Source organism: Lonchura striata, chromosome 2, assembly GCF_046129695.1.
Source record: "Lonchura striata isolate bLonStr1 chromosome 2, bLonStr1.mat, whole genome shotgun sequence".
Taxonomy (NCBI): Eukaryota; Metazoa; Chordata; class Aves; order Passeriformes; family Estrildidae; genus Lonchura; species Lonchura striata.
This window is the reverse complement of record NC_134604.1, coordinates 97,584,136-97,600,994: the sequence shown is the minus strand read 5'-3', so window position 1 is coordinate 97,600,994 and position 16,859 is coordinate 97,584,136. Positions and strand designations below refer to the sequence as shown.

The window sequence follows — 16,859 nt, the reverse complement described above, 5'->3', positions numbered from 1 at the left end:
CAGTAATTTGCTTCAAGTTTCATTTATTTAAATAGGTCTTTAAAACAAACGTGTTCATATGGAATAAGACTGTATATCTTGCTACAGAAAGATTTTGCCTGTTGATTAGAAAAAAAGAGAGACAGAGGGTTCCTGGGTGACCATTTGCTTGTAATATTTATACAGTCATTATGTCATGATAAGAACTCTTTTTTTTAATGCTGAAAAATGTGAATTTTATAACCAGCAGAAATTATATGTATCTATGTTAGAAAGGATAGAAGGATAGCTAGGACATCAATAAAAATGGAGAGAGGAGAAAATTGAGCATGAAAGTATGAGTGTTGGGAGCTTCCCCAAAATTATATTTTTAAAATACCTGCTGCTAATGAATGATAGATCTTAGTGCAGCCTAGAGTGGGGCCAGGAAGGATGCACCACCACAGTACCACTTATGGCAATCTCTGGTAAGATAGTCTGGGCAAACACTGCTTTCAAATCAACATTGAGGAGTGTTGACTCTCCCTCTTGATATGCTTCAATGGAGTTTTGATAAGTTTGGTGAAATTATCAGAACAACCTCAGAAAATGTTACCTGTCATTATGTCCATCTAAGGTAACCACAGATATTGTTCTATAGCATCTACCACTTCTTTTATGGCATCTGGAACTAAAGCTACTTTAATGAAAAATATTTTCAAAATCTGGAGTTCCTAGTGGTTATGTCGTTATTAAGAATTCCTTCCTAACTGTTAATTGATAATCACTGTTAGTACTGGAATTAACAAAAGTTGTTGAAAAGTCTGTTGCATGATGTCTCTACAATCCTGTACATCAACTACATCCCCTAATCTCAGGGGAGAGGGGAAATGCTTCACTGATTGTGCCTCCTGTTCTCACAGCTCCCAACCCACCCACCATTCGAGAAGAGCTCTGTACAGCCTCCTATGATACCATTACTGTGCACTGGACATCAGATGATGAGTTCAGTGTGGTTTCTTATGAGCTGCAGTACACCATCTTCACTGGACAAGCCAACGTTGTTAGTGAGTATAAACCTTCTCTTTTCTTGCTCCCTTATGGTTTCTGTGAAAACCAAGTGTCTTTAAAGATAAATAGACTCCTATGTCAAGGACAAAAGAAAAAATTATTTTCTAGAAAGATTTAAAGCCAAAATTTTCAATCCAAACCAATAATGATTTTAAAAGATATCCCAAGTCCCTTTTTGCAGATGTAGCAAGTTCAAAGACCTCAGTTCCATTCTCTGCACTAGTCAGGCAGTGTGCACATGGGAGCCTGTATTGAACTGGTCATTAGTTAGGACTGCAGCCCCATTGTCATTTATATAAATTTGATATCTGGACCTTTGAAATACGGATTAAGTTCTTCCCTCTGATTTTTATTGTCTTCAAGGCTACAAAGCATAGGTCTCAGCAAACTACAAGCTAAGTCTGAAAACATCAGTGGACAACAATTTATAAGTTAACTTGGTTTTACTTAAAATGAGATTAACAAACATTGTCTATTTTGTATTATAGCATATTTTTTATGAGAACACTCTATGGTTTGAGTCTGTGACTTTCTTTAATGGCCGAATTTACTTAATTAGATTTTGGATTGCTTTATTGTTAAATAAATACTCCTCACAGAAAAAAAAAAATATATTGTATAATCTTTGGTAAGGAAGTCAGCATTTCTGGATTCAGTGTTCTGCAATAATTGGGATCATTGACTATGAATTTGGAGAAGTCATTCACTTTCTTCCTGGTTGCTGTATATTTAATAGGAATACTAGCTGACACATACTTGTTTTATTAAACAAGGATTCTGAAATGAGCCAAATCAATCAAAATGTGGATTTTGTTGAAGTCAACACATATTTAGATAGGGAACTCATCGCCATGGGGGTTTGGTGTGTTTTTGAGTTCAAGAGGTGCCTGGACAGATTGTGCAAGAAAAATATACTAAGAGCAATGAAGTGCAGTGAAGTTGCTCTGAAAGTCCCAGAGCTGTTGATGCCTGGGAGAACAAGGTGAGAAATGATCAGTGTGTGCTTTCCCTGTTCCTTGAAACCTTTGTACACCCCCGTCTTTCCCCACCATCAAATACCCTGGCCATGCACTGAGCTAGATAGGCTTAGTTGTGTAGTTGTGAGACAGGGCAGAAATGTTTTGCTTCTTGCAAAATTATTTTGTAAGAAGAAAATTTGGTGTGATATGTTGATGAAAGTTAGGCTGTGGGCATGTTTACATGCTTTATGTCAGTGGAAAAATGGTATGGTCTATACCAAGTTTGAGTACTGAGCCAAACTCTCCCACTGACTCCTCTGTTACTGTGCACACCTCAACTTCTCCAACACTGAGAAGGAGTTTATTTTCCAAGCCATCTGAAAGGACATCTGAAGATTTATGTGCTGGCACCTTAGTAGATTTTTTTAAGTAGCATACTGTGAATATATTATAGTATTCAGGACTGACTGAAAAAAGAAGACAGATTATTGAAAATTTGATGAATGTTTTGTCAAAACCTCCATTTAGTATTTCCCTTAAGATTCTGATTTTGAAGAATACACTGCAAAATTTAGAGCTGTTGGAAAGACCAAATAAACTTCAACACATGCTTCTACATCTGAGCAAGCTGGATAAAAAAATGTTTAATAGTAATTTTTCAAAAATTAAATCAAGTAGATTAGGAAGGAAAGCCTTCCCTGATTAATCGCTACAAAGCAGAGATGACAATGATAAGCCAGTGTTGATTTTTTTTAGTCCATTTTTATCTATGGCTTTATGCTGTGCAAGTCAATTTTTGGCATTATGTATGAATATGGCAGCAATAAAGGTGCGCCATTTCCACAGCCTTGGGATGTGGGATTTTACTCCTTGCTTACTAGTGAATAAATAACAAGGTTATTTCTATTTTAGGCTGTAGTGTAGGTTTCCCATGTGGAGGTGAAAGCTTTGATCTGAAAAACATATAAATAAGTCTGCTTTCAGGCATGCAATGTAATTTTCAAGCATAGCATTAAGTGCTCAGTATGCAGATTGAACTTTCATATTATCATCTTGCAAAAATATGTAATTAAAACTTTGAAGAGAAAACAAATTAACACTGTAAGAAATTTTGTTTGCAAAATGCTCTGAAGACCTTAAATGAAAGTAGAAAGAAATGAAAGAATGGCACTTTTCTTTTGGTGTTCTTTTGTTTTGTTTTGGTTTTGTTTTGTTTTGTTTTGTTTTCTTTGGATTTTTGTTGTGGGTTTTTTTTAACAGAGCCAGTTCTTATGCATATATCCTGGTTTAATTAAAAGATATAGTGTTAACCCAAATTAGATACGTGCATGTGTAAGTATATGTGAAAGGCCTTTCTAAATATTGTAAAGCCTTTTTTAAAAATACCATTATTTAATATAAACTTGAACCCCTCCAGTGGTGATCTTCCCATCAGCATGTTACAAATCTGCCTGGGCTTCTAAAATATGAGACTCTCCTAGGTCATTCCAAATTACACTGGTATTGGAGATTTACCCACTAACATCATAGAATTATGGGACCACTTAAGTTGGAAAATACCTCTAAGATCATTGAGTCCATCCATTAACTTAACACTGCCACATCCACCACTAAAACGTGGCCCTAAATGTCATATCCACATGGCTTTTGAATCCCTCCAGGAATAGTGACGCCACCACTTCCCTGGACAGTCTGTTCCAATGCTTGACCAGCCTTTCCATTAAGAAATTTTTCCTGATATCCAATCTAAACCTCCCCTGGTACAGCTTGAGACCGTTCCTTCTTGCTCTGCAATCCCATCCTCAGAACACTGCCTAGATGTTTATTGTCTTTGTTGCATTCTATTCTTGATCCTGCAGAAGGATTTAACGCCACGCCTGTTACAAATACCCTTCCAAGGCTGCTCATAGAATATCACAGTGCACCTTGGTAGTGCTGTTGAACACAGAGAGCTGCTCTCACTCCAAGTGGCATTAACAGGTGCTGCACTGCAGCCTTCAAGTTTTGATTAACTGAAGATAGATTTGTGTTTTGGTTGTTTTAGACTTTGGGTTAGCAAAAATTATGCATGCTGTTGCACATAGCTGTATTTTTATTTCTCTGTCCCATCCCAAAATTTTCCATTGGTATTGTGTGTTGCACCTAGCAGATAATGTAAACAGGCTCATAGATTGACTTCAGTTCCATGTTTTTTTAGCTATGAATTAGTCACCAGGGAGTAGCTCAAGTACTGCATTAAACCAACAAGCTTTTTCCCTCGAGACAATAGGAATCACTTTGCATACATACCCACCTACCGTGCTAATGGAGGCTGTTATTTTGGAATCTGTTCCTTAAACCACATAGCCAGCCTGACTGCACTTTCCACTCACAGTACATTTCCCCCACCAGAGGCATATATCATCCAGAGATTGCTAAGAATTCAGTAACAAAAACAAGCAATACTATGTTTTTTTAGTATATTTTCTATCCAACATAATCAGCTATATTCTTTTTTATTAACTGAAAAATTGGAAAGTTAACATTTGATGGCCAAGGTCCAAATAGAGTATTTCATTTGAATTCTACTGCATACAGGAAAGATTATTTCCAAATGTGGCCAAACTTCTTGGCTATTGAATGCTTGGCAGACCTGCTCTGTGCGTAAGAGAAATAGGGAACTTTAGATTAAGTAGGCTTTTACTAAAGCAGTTGTTCTCAGAGTTATACCATTTGTACATTTGCATTTCTGAGAGGCAGCTAATCACCTGCAATCTGAATACCGTAAAAGCTTTTAAAATTACTTTGTCACGAGCTAGCTAACATGCATTATAATTCCATTACCCCATTTAAATTGATTTTGAAGTATTCGTTGAGTATGCCAGTTTTTAACATCATGGATTTGTTATAGTGTTCTTAAGGATGGTTAATTTTTTCTTTAGCTCTGATAGAAGATTCTTCAGGAAAAATACATCTCTCCCTTCTTGATAAAAAGTAGTAAATCATTCTCTCTTACCTGGTAAAATAAATCAGGGATAATTAGGTATACAGTCAAATTTCTAAAAAATCACTATGTGAAGGTTACAGTGTACTACAGTCAGAACCTTTTCACTGTTATAGGACTTATCTTCCTTTGAGAGAGGTTAAAAGTTTTTGGAAGGACCTAAGACAATTAAGAGCCCAAGCTTCCATGAAAAATAGTTAATTTATGATTCACCAAATAATTTTTAATATTCTAGATTTGTGGAAGTTTTATTTTAATAAAAAAAGATTCTTTACAGTCTTCAGATTTCTACTAGAGATTTTAGTGAGAATTTTTAATAGCATGAAAGCAAATTTGGAATAAAACCAGAAAACTTCTGCATCTTTAAAAGTATAAAAAGAGTGTATTTCTTAAAAAAATTCAATGCATTTTTCAAAAATCCTGCATTTTTTTTTCGGATGGGAATGAAGAGTGGGGGTGGAGAGCTATCTATTATTTTCACCTACCTTATTTGCTCTACCAATTTGAATTGGTAATAATTTATTTAAATAAAACATTTTACAATAATTAAAATACTCAAGAGATTAAATGACCTTACCATGACTTTTGTTCTCCTTTTCCAGTTTTCAAGAAAATATATTTTATTAAAATCTATTAGTGTAAATTTTAGGAAGATTTACACATTTGGATTTTTCCCATCTGTTTTTTAAAGTGCATTAACAGCCAACACCAGGGAAATAGCTTTACAAATTATTACCTCCAGACTCTGAGAAACTTGTTTTGAAAACTAACACATCCTGTATGGACATCACTGTGCTCACTGCACCATTCCAGGATGTAATTTAAATTCTCTACATTTTTGTAGGCTACAGTTTTAAAATACATTGTTTTACCATCTGCATAACCCTGTAAAAAGCCCTGGGTTTTTGAAACAAGAAACCTGAATGCAGCCTGGATTAGGAGTGGGTACAAAAGGAGACCCTTGGCTCCTGCTGTTGCACCAGTGAGATGTGTACTTTTCCACTTCACCTGCTGCCACCGGCAGGGAACTGAGAGGGCAAACACTTCCCCTGGATGCCAGTGTGATCCGGCTGCTCGTTCATTTCCCTGAACTTCCTTAAACATATTCTTTTGTATTCAGAGAAGAAAGGCTGTCCTGACAGGGCATGACTGGAGACAAATTCCTTTGATGCAGTGACAAATTATTCTTTCATACGTAAATGCTTAACTTGGCTGCCACAAGTAACTATTCTCCCTTTTGAAGGAGTTTGGACTTGTAGTTTGGCAGCATCAATACTTCATTCCCAGGATTTTTGAATCAAAGTACAGTTTAAAGCCTGTTATCAAAGAGCTTACAGTCAGAAAGCACAAGAACGTATCATGGAGCCCTTTGGTGCATAGGTAAGAGCTGAGCTGTTTAAGACAACAAGGTTTCTTGAGCAAAGTAACCAGGTCAGTCACTGCACATCCAGCATTTATTGCACATCAGTAGTCTGGGATGCCTCAGAGTGGAAGGACAAGGAAAAGAAACCTAAGATGTATTCTGTTATTAAAGATAATAGAGTTTTCCTCTAGAACATGAGTCAGGTCAAACAGGAGGTTTCTGGCTCTCTCTATTGACTGTACGAAGTGTTTAGGGTAGGTAAAGCCTTCAGTGATGATTGCGTAGGTATAAATCCACATACCCAATGAGGAGACTCATAGCAATGCACCAATACCTTTACTGTCCTTTATATACTCATTTGGATCAAAGTTTTATGCTTTATTAAGGAGCAGTCAGCTTCTGGAGAATATTGTAAAAAGTGTAATGAAAGTCTTAAAAATGTGCCCATTAGAGAGTTGTAGTGAATAACACAAAACTAGTTTTTGGATGAGATAGCAAAAATCTGGGCATTTCTGTGTCTGCATAATGGTCAGTTTATATATAGCTTATATATACCACAGAATTGTTTTCAAAGTGTGGTTGTGGTTGGAGAAGACACTACTAGGATCACTGTCTGTATCCATCCCTCTTATTGTCATATGGTACTTGGTATCCCATCAGAGGCATCTTAGTTAAAGACTCCTAGATCATATAGAATTCCTTTTAAATCCAGTGCTTAATTTTTTTCTTATTTATGAAAGATAATAATATATTTAATTTAATTAATAATTTAATTTCTTTTGCAATAGCACCTATGAGTCCAGTAAGGGATGGTCTCAATGCAAAATGTATGTGGCAGTTCAGATACAGAAGTGTGCAATTAATGTCTGTGGCAAACTGGGAAAAGATGTGATTTCCTCTGAGTAGTCAATGAAATATTTTATGTCAGGAAGCTGCTTCCTTTATTTTCTTTCTTCCTCATAGGAAACCCATTCATACACAGCCTAAAAAAATAAATATAATTTGGTGTGTATGGCTCAGTGAGAGAAGACATGGACGGATGTTGCTTTAAGCAGTTCACTACAAGTTACAAGTGCTGGGCACAGTTGGGGTTACCACGGGGTATAAAGTAGGGTTCTTTTTCTTTGCTTGAAAGGCAGATAATTGTTCTATACAATCATATATGTATATGTATATGTATATGTGTATATATGTATATATATCTATGTATATATGTGTGTATATATATATATATCCTACAGATAGGTGACTCATCTCACATCATTTTAGATACCTGAAATTTGATATCTCACCTATGCTGATCACCTAGGCTTCCTCTGTGGACAAGAAAAGACAGGCATTTGTGGTTGGTAGGATGTTCACAACTGGGGAAGGGAAAAAAACTACTTACTGATTTCTGCCTTTCCTCACAATACAGAAAAATAGGTTAGGCATTGTAGTTCTTCATTAGGTGGCAAGATAGTATGACTCCAATGTGAAACTGAATGGCTAAGTGAAACTGTGTCACAGTTGCCCATTTGCACAGCAGGATGAATCTCTGTTCTGTCTACTTCTCAAAAATGTTTTGCAATGCAAGAGAATTTTGAGATATGAGCTTGATAATACTAAGATAGAAATTTGGAATTGAAATTCTGTTACTAATGATCTTTTGTTATGAAAAGCACATATCACATTAGGAAGGAATCTTGCAGTATGACCATGAATTGTCTATGAGTCTGCAAACCTGTATCACAGATCTGTTTCTTTCAAGTTTTGCAACCAGTAGCCTTTAAATTTTATTTTACATAAAGTTTTCATATTGTCTGATATGCAGAGCTGAATTACTTCTGAGTTCTAAAAGATTGTTTTCATGAGTGGTTTGCTGGTAGAACATTAGTTAAAAGCTGAAAGCTGTCTGTAAATAGCAACAGCATCCATAATGTGTCAGAGGCCAAGAAGTCTGTCAGCCTTTCTCTGTTACATTTTCCAGCCTTACATATATACACACATGTATAAACTTCCACTTGCATCTATCTGTTTCTGGCTGTAAAACCATATAAAATGTTGTGAATACATATACTCTTCATAAATGTTAATTTTTTTCTTTATGTAAACATCTACAATAAGAGGCTGGGGAATCCATTAGACCAGGAGCTGTTCCAAACATACAGTGATGGAACTGTATGTATGGGTGATTGACTGCCATTGCGTTTATATCACAGTAGGAAAAACTTAGGAAGATTAAAAAGTTCATTTTAATAGGGTATTTTCCTGTGTTGTTTATTATATTGGTACTGCCTTATTTTCCTTACTTTCTGTGTGTTATACTTCTGTGGTAAGCATCAAATGTAAACCAAATATAATCCAAAAGGGTTTATAAATGGAATATTTTCCAGTTCTTTCCCAGCTGGCATCTCAGCATGAGGACATAAATCAAAAAGCTGCATCCATTAAATTTACTGGCTTAGATTACTTTCTGGCAAAGTCTGAAGTTCAAGAGCCAAAGTTTTCTCTGAAGCTCATGCTCTACCCTGTTTGGCCTCCCATGATTTGCTTCGGGTTCTGAAGAATGCATACCTGGGGACTGTCAGCAAAGGTGCCTCCCCAGCCCTCCTGGCTTTACTGCTCATGTTCGTTTTCTGAGATTTAAACTGAATTCATTAATCCAAACAGTAGATTGATGGGATCTCCATAATCCTCCAGTTCTTAAGCAATAAAGAATGCCTTGTGCTAGGATGTGAAAACTCTCAGACTACTAGTGTCTCCACTGAGCTATTTCTTAAATACCCACATTTTATGGTTCACTTCACATTGCAAGAATTTAAAAGGTACCTTGGCTGCAGGTTGATAAAATGAATTAGTGGTTCAGTAAATGTAACAACACTTTAAAAGGTACAGAAGCAAAGTTCATATTGATCGTTGGGTGCCTGGTAATGCTCTAAATGTCCCTCTGTTACAAAGTGTTTCATGTGCTATGACTGATCTGCTCTGTTCAACATTGCAGGTTTATGCAACTCAGCCGACAGCTGGATGATTGTTCCTAATATCAAACAAAACCACTACACGGTGCACGGGTTACAGAGTGGCACGAAGTACATCTTCATTGTCAAGGCCATTAACCAGGCTGGCAGCCGCAGCAGCGAGCCTGGCAAGCTCAAGACAAACAGTGAGTAACACAGGATCAGGATGCACAGAGTTCTCTCCTCTCCAGCCTTCCTTTTTCAGGCTGATCTTTGGAAATTACAAAAGGACAGAGAAGTTCAATTCTTTTAAAGTGCTTTCCAAAATGAGACCCAACTATTTAACATAATTCAAGATTGCCTTGGTCTCCTGTAACGCAGAAAATATGTTGGGGTTTTTTGGGTTTTTTTTTGAGATATGTATCTGTAGTTTGGTCACTGAAAATATCACATAGGAACGAAGTCATCATATGTGAAATGGTTAAAAACTTTTTCGTGGTTTTTGTTTTAATACCCTCTCTATTCTTTTTCCTCTACAAAGTAAAAATTTTTCTTATGTTTGTGTAGTGTTTGTAAGATAATTGCTAGTCTAATTTTATCCTCCAAAATTATCTCTTTTTTAGGACATTGAAAGCTTCTTAGCTTCAACCCCCTCATTTTTTTATGGACTTCAGCAAGGTGATAGACTAGTCAGAGATCCCACTTCAAAAAAACAGTGGTTACTCCAATTATTAGCAGATGTAGAATAGCAATTTTAAGTCTAGTTTTCAGCTGTTTTTTCCTCCTGCCCAAACTAATCCTTCAGTCAGAATAGTCATCATGGGCAGTTCTGAGGGCTGGAAAGAAAACACTGGCATTTGTGCATCTTCTGAAACCTGCTTATTGTAGGGGAGGGTGCTTGAAGAGGGCTGGTGAATGGTGCAAGAAGGGGTCTGAAGAGAATGGCATGTACACCTTTCTGATTCCCTCCTGTTTGCTATTAACCTGTGTGATGTGACCAGACACAATTTAGTACAGAGAGATGTCCTTCAGATACTGCTCCAGCACACAAAGGGTACTAAGCAGTCAGAAAGGCAGGCAGGAGGTAATGTTACTGATGTCAGGTAGTAAGAAATGGTCCCAAATTACTTTGCAATGGGTTTATTATATGTTTGGTCATAATATGTAGCTAAATGCACATTGCAAAAGTAGACAATCCTGAACAGTCTGCATCTTATTTTAAGTACATGTGCCAGTGCCTCACACAGGCTTCATGAGATATCTAATTTAAATTTTCTGTGCATGCCATTGAATCTTCTGATTACATGTGTTTCCCCTTGGTATGAAAGACAGTAAGAAGAGAAGAGTACTTTGCTGGACCATTTGTGGAGTTGTACTTTTCTAGTTGTCTCTTGGTGGAGGCAAATGACAAAATGAGCAAGCCTGTCAGAATTGTGGGGGGCTTTACATATCTACAAGGTTTGGTTTACCAAAAAGCTTCCTGTTATTGTCTACAAACCTTGTGCTACAGCCAAAGATACTTGCCAAGAGCAATAGCCTGAGTAATGTTATTGCACCATATTATTTGGACCAAGTTACAGTTCACTTCCTTTTTTTTAATGCACAGTATCCAGCACCACATGGGCATCCTTCCAAAGCAATCCTGAATTGTTGACTGTGCTTGTTACAAATAAAGCTGTCAGTGAACAAAGAGACAAGTCTAGTTCTTCTTATTTTCAAACTCATTTTGTGGGATTTGAAAACATACTTTTTGTAGGAATGATGAAGATGTTATTATGGAACTTTACCCCTAGAGAATTAATAGAACACAAGTTATTCTAAATCTAATATGCTGTGAAAAAAGCAACCCTCAGACCTTTATTAGCATGTATATTGGTTTCAATTACATGCAAGAATTAGAGTATTCTGGTTACCTCTAGGTCAGAGATAATGGACATGATGATTATGCAGGGTTCTTTTCAGGGATTATCGACACGGGGAAGTTAGTGCACAATGAAGTTGACAGTAAACTGACAATGCAATAGAAACTAGCTATTGCAGGGAGAAGAATGGGTTAGTCTGTCTCAAGAATGCTTGAGAGGAGGAAATTAATATGGTTATGTAATCTTGTGAGCTTCTTAAAGGCTTGCTAATCCATTCTCCGTTTAAAAATCAAAGCCAAACCGTTCTTCTGTTGCCTTTGTCTCTGCATCTCTAGGTCAGCCATTTAAACTGGACCCCAAATCTGCTCATAGAAAACTGAAAGTGTCTCATGATAACTTGACAGTGGAACGAGATGAAACATCATCCAAAAAAAGTCACACACCAGAGCGATTCACGAGCCAAGGGAGCTACGGAGTAGCTGGCAACGTGTTCATCGACAGTGGGCGGCATTACTGGGAAGTGGTGATAAGCGGGAGCACATGGTATGTAGATAAAAATATATGTGAAAAGAATCACTAGTTCCCACCACACAGGTGCTGGCACAGTTTCTCTGACAGAGACCGGTAGCAGAGACATCAGGAGCAGTAGAAGAGCAGGCCAAGCACGTATTTTCAAATAGTTTGTCAGATGAGCTTCCCAGTCTCTAGCACTTTTGGACTCCAGGAATAAATCTGTCAGATTATGCATCTTTGTATTTTGCAGCCTTCATGGGACTTTTACTCCACAGCTGTGGTTGGTTGTTTTTTTGAACCCACATACAGTATGTATTAAGATTTTTTTTAATTGGAGGGACCAAAAACTTTCATGTTGGTTACACAGAGATAGCTTTGTAAATGTGATCACTTCTCTACTAAACATTGAAGATTTTCTGTCCTTCACTATGAAAAAAATAAATAAAACTGAGGAAAACTTGATAATCCAGTTTAACAGGGGCAGAGGTCAGATTTGCTTTTGGGAAGGGTTCATGAAGCAGCACAGCTATAGGTCTGTGCCCCAGGGAATGAGGCAAGGGGCAGGAAACAGAAGACTGCTTTCCTTCACTTCTGAATGATCCTCTGTGTCATACAGGGGTGTATTTCAGAGGGTCTTTAGTCAATGGGAGAGATGTTATCCTTTGGTATTCAAAGACATCATGATGAAAGTTAATGGAGTGGAAAAATAATGGGGTCTTCAGGTATTTCCCACTGTCTCAAAGAAGTAAAATGCTGTTTGTCTGTGCCAGTGCTAAGGAATATGGAAAAAAAACTTATGGCACATTAATCTCTGTAGGCTGAATGTCCAACAAATACTGCAGTGTTTCTAGAATGTGAGGAAGTTTTACATTTCTGTTATATATGACAAATCAGTTATTTTTCCTCAGTATCCTTTAATGAGAGTATTTTCAGAATACTTCTGCCCTGCACATCTTGCCATAAATTATGGTTTGCAGAGCAAATGTCTTCACCTACAGTTGCTTAACTTGGCCTGAAACCCAGTCTCTAAAATGTTCATTTGAATCTGAAAACCACACCAACATCTGGCAAAACATATTTGAAAATGGCAAAATGGGAGGGTGGGGGGAGAGATGTTTAATTTGTCCTTTGATGTTTACTCCTGCATTCCTTCTTCAGGGCCATGTATTAAAGGAGCAAGAAGAGATCAGATTAGCTGACAGATAGCAGTGTATTTTAAAATCAACAAATTCCTCTGTATTCATCTGTTGGAAATGGAAATTTGAGGTCCAGTGATTTAAATTCTGAGTTGCTAAGTACTCACCAATCTTCCTTTTCAATACCAGAGGCAAGACCTCAAAAAAATTGCCATAGCTGCCAAACTAGAAATAATACTATGCATTTCCCTGACCTCTGAACCCAAAAGAGAGACAGAGAAAAGCAGTAATTAAGCCTGTGCAGATGTTGTGGTGAAACGTCATTTAATTAGAGCTTAACTCACAGCAGTAAGAGTCAGGAGCATTCCAGCGAGTCCTCTGGGCTAACATTTGACTTCACTGAGAGACAAAATGGCAGGAAGCATTTGTTTCCTTGAGATGTGCTTTTGTTTTGCAGGTATGCTATTGGTATTTCCTACAAATCAGCACCGAAGCACGAGTGGATTGGAAAGAATTCTGCCTCCTGGGTGCTTTGTCGCTGCAATAACACGTGGGTGGTGCGGCACAACAGCAAAGAAATCCCCATCGAGCCCGCGCCTCACCTCCGGCGGGTCGGGATTTTGCTGGACTACGACAACGGTTCCCTTGCCTTTTATGATGCTTTGAACTCCCTACACCTTTACACTTTTGACATTACATTTGGCCAGCCAGTGTGCCCCACGTTCACGGTGTGGAATAAATGTTTGACCATTATAACTGGCTTGCCTATCCCTGACCACCTAGATTCCTCCGAGCAGCTCGCGTGAGTGCTAAAAGCCAAAAGGTAGGACAGCACATCTTCCCAGGGCGGCCAGGCGGGGCCACCAGGAGCTTACCCAGAGCTGGCAGATCCATGTGGCATCCCAGACAATGCTGCCAAATCTGGGCAAAACTGACAAGGAGAGAAAATATTTTCCTGTGTATATTTTGTACTGAAGGACAAGAAGTGGCTTTAATAATATCTTAGAACTTTTTTTTTTCAGTTGGTTTTGTTTGGTTGGTTTTGTATTCATCTCTTACAGGAAGATTTGTAAATTATTTATAAAAATGAAAAAAAAAAAAAAAGAGAAAAGTGAAAGCCTAGTATGGACATCTGGGATATGACTTCTTGTTTTTGGGGGGAGGGGTTTTTTTGCACATTGGTGGTCCTGTTAATTAAAGTTTCATTAGCCTTTTGAATAATTTTATTTTACAGTGGATAATATAAGAAAATTGGAAAGATGAAAACTGCATAGTGGACAAGTCAGTATACTGCAGGTTTTACTTGTACCAACATTACTGGTCTCATTACCAGCCTTGTTGAGTGCGAGCGCTCTCAATTTCTACTCTGCACATGGGAGTGTGCAGACCAAAAGAACAAAAATAAGCAATCGAGGAAGTGGAGCTCATCACCACAGCAAAAGAATAAAGTTTAATTTACTTCTGTTCACAGGGCAATGCTCTCTCAGTTCATAAAAAACATGTGGAGTATCTCCTAGAAATGTGAGTGGATAAATCATCTGGTGATTTTTTTTTATTGATGGCAATAGTCCCATCTATCAGTGCTTCATTTTCGTCTTTGGGAAACATTATAGAATCATTGAAGATGTGGAAGATCGATACCATCTCTGAGAACCTGCAAGCACTGGAGGAGAACAGCTAATCCAAGGTCTGACTGTAGACTAATTTGATAAAGCACGGCATCATTTAAAGATTGATTGTAATAGAATATGTCACAGTTCTGATGGTAGACATGTGAATGCTTATTGCTGATTTTACAAGGTTCAACATAGCAAGCCCAGCCAACAACTCGGAAGTGAGACATGCGCCACTTTACCATTGGTTTTAAATTAAATACAAATGTTTCATTGTCATACACTGTGTAGTGTCTATAACAAAGCAAGGAAATCTGTTTTGCATGTGCTGTATGGAGAAACACTGCAGCTGGAGTTTGCTCATAGTAATCATTGTCCCAGGTTGTTTGGGAAAGTACAGTTCACTTTGCAAATGAAAAGTAAAGAGTAAGATTTCAGCAGCAGTAGAAATCTGCATAGGGAGACCCTATGTTCATCCTGGTGTTGGTAGAAGAGCTTCAGTGAAGGCAATAGAGGTTCTACGTACTTTATCTCAGAGCTGAATCAGCTGCATTTTTTTTCTCTTTCCCTTTACAAATAAAAGCTTTTTGTAATTATTGCAATGCTTATGTATAAAGGAACATTTTGGGAGATGGTTGAGGCAACTTTATGGCAACTTTAAAATAATGGTTTTCCTACAGTATTTTGTTATTACTATGCAAGTGGTGAATATCTGCCTGTATAGAAAAAAGATAAATTGAATATCAGCTTTAAAGATTTGCTCGGTAATTTATATCCATGCTTTAGGTGTCTTTTGAAAAAGATGCCTTAATGCACTTTGTTCAGTAATGGGTCCAAAATAAAATGGTCCCAAGCTCAGTTTCAGATTTTTTAAATACTGATTCTCCAGGTGTAAAGCTCTACTACAGTTTGCCTTATGATTATATCAAAAATTTATGAACAAGATGAGGAGAATATGTACATGCCTGTTTGGTTTTTTTAATAGAGAATAAATGCCTTTCCATGTTTCTTTGATTTCCCTTTACATGCCTGGCTAACTGCTGAAATAAATGGAGAAAAATCTGGCAGTTCACTGCTGATACCATGGCTTTCAGCTGGGCAACATCCCATAGTTCACAGGTAGGAGCCACTGATCTTTCCCAAGTAGACATAAAAAGGCAAAGTGTACATACAGTGAACCTCAGTGTTTATCATAGTGTCATTAATAATCAATAAATGTATACCTTCAAAAATGAAAAAGTAAATCAGTCCCCAAGCATTACATTTTAAAACTGAGTACAATGTTACTTGTACAATCTGATATACAATGCCCAGATGATCTGGCCTAGGATGTTTGGGAGCTAGCTGAGATTGTATGAAAATTTTGAAAATGAGTTGACAGACGTCTGGTGCAAAGCAGTGATAAAAGGATGCATGAAGAAAGGACTTTTATTCTAGGGTTATTGCCAAGTTTCTGCCTAAAAGTAAAGAGTGAATTACCAAAGTACATGTAGCAAGGTTGTGTATCTTCTCTTTTGCAAGAAATATTAGATCTAGAAGCTGATTTCAGTAGTGGATAAACTGAAAACTCTGTTCAGTGTTTGGTTATACAGTGTTGGCAGAGATGGAGCTGCATGGAAATAGTACCATGAATTTGGAGAGGTCCCAAATGATTTCACATATTTTCATTGTGAAGATAGAGCATGAGTCTAAAGACAGATTGTGGTTTTGGCCAATAGAAAAAGGATGGCATTTTATCTACAGACCTTGTATCATCTTTATTATGACGAAGAATATTTCATCTGGAGCTAACCACATTTCTCTGATGTCCTATTAACTCAGTCAGTGCTCTGTGTGCATATGTGTTTGTGTATATATGTACACATATGTATGGGTATACACACACCAGCATATGCACAAATATAGTGCGTCATTTGTGTATACACACACATATGTATATACACATACAAAGTGACAGCAATTAGTCAGGTGTTCCTTTTTTGCTTGTTTCTTGGACAATTTCATATTCTGTATGACAGTGAGGAAACAAGTTTGCTACAAACAGTATTCTTCTGGACATTTTTTAACAAACAAAATCTGTTTATTTTACAATACTTGATTCAATGCCTGATTAATCAATAAAAACTTCCATTTGAAAATGTAGCTTCTGTGGTCTGTGGCATTTTGCATGGTCCATAATAATGAATTGAAATCTGGGAGAGCAAGTAACCCTTGTATGAAAATAAAATATGGTACTTTAATGTAGCATGCAGTCTTAGATGAGGACTTTTCCCTTTTTTTTTGAAAGTTTTGTGACTAGCAATGAGGTAACATTTTATAATGGTGTGTTTAACAAATGCAGATTTTTGAGGAATAATCTGCTAAGATGCAAGCAATGAAAGTGGTAGATATACCATCGTGTTGGTATAATGAATGTTTCAAAAGTGCGCTTAGAACTCAATTTAGGGTTCAGCAGAATTAGA

At 37.2% G+C, this 16,859-nt stretch overlaps 1 protein-coding gene across 3 annotated transcripts in view; it reads left to right on the top strand.

Annotated features, from left to right (window-relative positions):
- MID1 (midline 1) overlaps positions 1–16,539 on the top strand; it is a 171,567-nt gene extending 155,028 nt beyond the window's left edge. For all 3 annotated transcript variants that reach the window (XM_077781591.1, XM_077781589.1, XM_077781590.1), the window contains 4 exons: positions 882–1,025; positions 9,318–9,479; positions 11,471–11,678; positions 13,242–16,539. In XM_077781591.1, coding sequence (XP_077637717.1) covers positions 882–1,025; positions 9,318–9,479; positions 11,471–11,678; positions 13,242–13,590 — 863 coding nt within the window. In that variant the 3' untranslated portion in view covers positions 13,591–16,539. The remainder of the gene's footprint in view (positions 1–881; positions 1,026–9,317; positions 9,480–11,470; positions 11,679–13,241) is intronic.
- Positions 16,540–16,859: the final 320 nt, after the last annotated feature.